General features: G+C 37.8%; 1 protein-coding gene across 1 annotated transcript; it reads left to right on the top strand.

The window, feature by feature from the left end:
* The first annotated feature begins 559 nt into the window (after positions 1-559).
* Positions 560-3,594, top strand: HESX1 (HESX homeobox 1). The gene is made up of 4 exons (XM_061622020.1): positions 560-749; positions 946-1,145; positions 1,476-1,577; positions 3,491-3,594. The coding sequence occupies exons 1-4, from the start codon at positions 560-562 to the stop codon at positions 3,587-3,589; spliced, it is 591 nt and encodes a 196-aa protein (XP_061478004.1). The 3' UTR covers positions 3,590-3,594.
* Positions 3,595-4,158: the final 564 nt, after the last annotated feature.

The following is a 4,158-nucleotide window of genomic DNA, read 5'->3' as shown; positions in this document are numbered from 1 at the left end:
TGTTATTTTATTGACCATGTTCACCATTACATATGCATATGAAAAAAACCAGAAGCTTTTTCATCAGGATTACCCTAATAGCATTAAGAGATTATTTTTAAATTTTCATTGGAAGAAAATTCACTTAAATGAGATTACTTATTACTTGACTGGTTTCTTATCATGCTGTTATGGTTAGGTAAGTGGAGTCCATTAAAGTATTTTTTTTAAAGAAACCTGATTTTATACATTAATGATTTCAAATAAAAGAGAAGTGCGCGTTGGTTCTTTTGAGAAAGTTAAGTCTGATGTTCTGGTTAGACGAGATAACACTTTTTGTCCCTCTTGGTGCCCCCCCTGGTGTCACCATTAGTTGCTAATTACTTGCAAACAAATAAACAATTAACTCCTCGTGCCTCTTGGTGGGAGAATCTTCATTGACATGCTAAAACTTCCTAATAAAAGATTTTAATTAATGACGTGGTGAATCCAACCCCCTTGTCAACAAAGCTATAAGGAGGAACTGCAAAAGAAAAACCTGAACTATGATGCATTTGGTACCTAGGCTGACGGTACAAAAATGGCAGGCAGATCACTATGTTCTCATAATGCAACTTCTCACGATCATCAGAACACATCCAATCTTGAGGAAAACAAAAACGCATCATGTTCATTTTCCATTGAAAGCATTTTGGGGTTAGAGCGGAAAAAAGATGCCACTCCAGCGGCAACACCTCACAGGCCGTGGGTGGATAAATGCAGTGATTTAGGTAAGATGGAATGTTTAGTTCTGTTTTCTTAACTTTTTACTTTGTGTTCAGTGCTGTATATTGCAAGTAGCATACATCCATTAAATGGGCTGTAAAGAAAATACCAGATTGTTATCATTCAGTTTTGTCTCTCTTGGGTTTGAAACTATATAACCCAACATTTAACTTTTAAAATGCTGCATTTGTGACTTTTCAGGAGAGGATTATAACCCTTGTCTGCGATTCCCTGGCATTTCCTATGCAATCCCATTGTTTAATGCAATCAACTATCCAGAGGCAGAAGAAAGAGTTCAAAAATGTGAAAACTATTTTGCAGGCAATGAAAGGCTTTCTTACAAAAGGGAATTGAGTTGGTACAGAGGTAGGAGGCCAAGGACTGCATTCACTCGAAGCCAGGTAGGGATTCAGTACATTTAACCTATTCATAAATCTAAGAATGGATGTTTTGCTTAGTGCATTGTTTAGTAAGAGGGCATTTATTAGTAAGAATCCAGAAATGCCTGTTTCACAAAAGTCTGTACAATCGTACATTTACTGAATAAAAAGATCTACGGATGTTAACATGTAATCATCAATGTTTTTTGTCCAAAAATAGTTTAGTTGATTTCTATTGACTTGTATTTAAAGTTAGTATCTAACCCAGATTTTTATCAGAAGGGTCAGCTTGCTTTATTTTTTTCTTCAATGAACAATAAATAAATAATAGTTTCTCTTTGTTATTTTTAGATTGAAATACTGGAAAACGTTTTTAGAGTGAACTCTTATCCTGGCATTGATGTTAGAGAAGAACTAGCTCAAAAATTAGATTTAGATGAAGACAGGATCCAGGTAACTTTTTAAAAAAGTTATTTTACTATTTATTTGATCACAGGTATGTCTGCCTGTTCTGTAGAGCTCACAGTGGAAGGAAATAATAATTAACTGCAGTGATTTTTACCCTTACTAATGTAGTTAGATACGGGGTTGCCTTTGGAGCACTTTATGGAGGAAAACCAGACTTGCACTCCCCACTCCACATATATTTGCCTTAATACAAACTTACTATGAAATAAGTGTGTTTTCCTTGCCTACGAGAAAATAACTGTTACCAGCATTTAAGAGATGTGGTGTGACCCCATGCTTGAGTATTTTACAGGTTTGGGATGAGGTTTGGGATTGCAGTCTACAGAAGTTAAAGTTATGTTTATAGACATTTATATTAGCAAAAACTAAAGCTGCACACTTACTAGGGAGTATGCTCCATTGAACACAGTGGGCTTTACTTCCCAGTAAACATGCATAGGATTATACTGCGTGCTTTTCAAACTTCTGTTTAGGTGGAATGAAAAAATTTAAATAGGATTTACCATATATACAAAACTATGAAAGTAAATTTAGCAGTTTGAGACTATATCCAACTTTTGATTTAAAATTACACTTTAAATGCTTTAAGGCTATCTTAAACAACTTTGATTTATCTGCTTTCAAACCAATTGAAGTTATGTCTTACTTAATCCAGTGTATGATTAGACATATTTTTATGCCCCAACCTGGTTGCAACTTGTTTTACACCTAGTTCAGAATATTCTCTATTGGCCTGACCTACCCTGCTTCAGATGCTGATGATGGATTTTCTCTTCATTTTAACTGTCCATCGTTTAATGCTAAAAACTCAGTAGTGCACAGAGTCATGTCTTTTTTGTGGACATCAGTGGATGATTAAGCACCCAGAATCAGTGGTTTCTAGTACTTCAGAAGTCTAGATATATCTGCATCAGGAGCTGTGTCACAGTCTGATTTTCTAAAACCAATCACAAAATTCAGCCATTCCACAAATTTTCTTCTCATATTTATGTACAAAATGTATATTTTAATCTGGCATCCAGGTGAGGTGTGTCACTGCTCATAAGAGCATCAGAAGAGCCCTGCTAGATTAAGCCAAAGACCCATCTCGTTCAGCATCCTGCTCTCACAATGCCTATTATGCCTATGGGAAACTTGTAAGCAGGACCTGAGTACAATAGCACTGTCCCTACCTGCCATTCCCAGCAACTGATATTCAGAGGCATACTGGTAGCGGAAGTGGAACATAGCCATCATGCATAGTAGCCATTTAGCCTTATCGTCCATGAAAGGATAAGATCTATAGTAGAAGATATTTGTAGGCTAAAGGTTCTAGGTTCAACCCCTGGCATGTCTAGGTAGGGATGGGAAAGACTTCTGCCTGAGACCCTTGAGAGCTACTGCCAGTCTGCAGACAATACTGAGCTAGAAAGACAAATGGTTTGATGTACAAGGGATCTTCACACATGCATTATTAAACTGTGGAATTTGCAACACAAGTGGGGAGAGTGTTGTTGCATTTATGCCCTGCTTATGAGCTTTCCACAGGCATCTGGTTGCCCACTGTGAGAACAGGATGCTGGACTAGATGGGCCTTTGGTCTGATGCAGCAGGGCTATTGTTATGTTAAGATCAGAAGGAGTCCTGTTGAACAGGCCAAGGGCCTATCTAGTCCAGCATCCTGTTCTCACTGTGGCCAATCAGATGACTATGCGAAGCCTGCAAGAAAGACATGAATGCAACAGCTCTATCACAGCTTGTGATTCCCAGCAACTAGTATTCAGAGACATCCTGCCTGAGCTATATGCTGTATATGGTTGTACTTAGAGGGTTTATTTTCCTAAGGTCTCTTCTTTAAATGGTACTGTATTATTAGAGATTAATTGATTTGTAAGGTGTCCCCTTTCTTTACGTTTTAGATATGGTTCCAGAATCGTCGTGCAAAGCTGAAGAGGTCCCACAGAGAATCTCAGTTTCTAATGGTGAAAAACACTTTCTCTCAAAACATAATAAAATAGGAATAATCCACAGGATTCACTCTTATATTATCAAAGCATTATGTGACATGTTCATAAACTGTAATGTGTTGTCAAATAATTACAATGTTAAAATGTTGCTTGAATATTATCCAACTAGTTTAGAAAGAGAATAATGATTGTAATATGAAAAAGAAGTTGTATTTGGGGGGGAGGAAGCCTGTGGCCCTTCAGATGTTGTTGGCCTCCCAGCTCCCATCAGCCCTAGCCAGCATGGCCAATGGTCAGGCACGATGGGACTTGGAGTCCTGAAACACCTGGAGGGCCACAGATTCCTCATTCCTGCTGTAAATACTACTGTAACATCATTCCTATTAATAAGAGAACTTCAAGATGGTGACTTCAGGATTGGATTATTGCAACATACTGTACGTAGGGTTTCCCTTATACTTGATATGGAAACTGCAGCTAGTGCAAAATGCTTCAGCATGTTTGCTGGCAGGAGTGAGACCCTGTTGGCATGTATCACTTCTGAGATCTGCACTCGTTGCTGATTTGTTAATAGGCCAGGTTCAAGGAGTTACTATTAGTATATAAAGCCCTGAACAGCT

Source organism: Rhineura floridana, chromosome 3 (assembly GCF_030035675.1).
Source record: "Rhineura floridana isolate rRhiFlo1 chromosome 3, rRhiFlo1.hap2, whole genome shotgun sequence".
NCBI lineage: Eukaryota > Metazoa > Chordata > Lepidosauria > Squamata > Rhineuridae > Rhineura > Rhineura floridana.
This window is presented reverse-complemented; position numbering and strand designations above follow the sequence as displayed.

What these genes read in the sequence shown, in the direction of transcription:
- HESX1 (XM_061622020.1), top strand. Translation starts at nt 560, where the DNA reads ATGGCAGGCAGATCACTATGTTCTCATAATGCAACTTCTCACGATCAT. An exon ending in GGATAAATGCAGTGATTTAG is followed by an intron (nt 750 to 945) that starts GTAAGATGGAAT and finishes GTGACTTTTCAG; the next exon opens with GAGAGGATTATAACCCTTGT. An exon ending in TAGATGAAGACAGGATCCAG is followed by an intron (nt 1,578 to 3,490) that starts GTAACTTTTTAA and finishes TTTACGTTTTAG; the next exon opens with ATATGGTTCCAGAATCGTCG.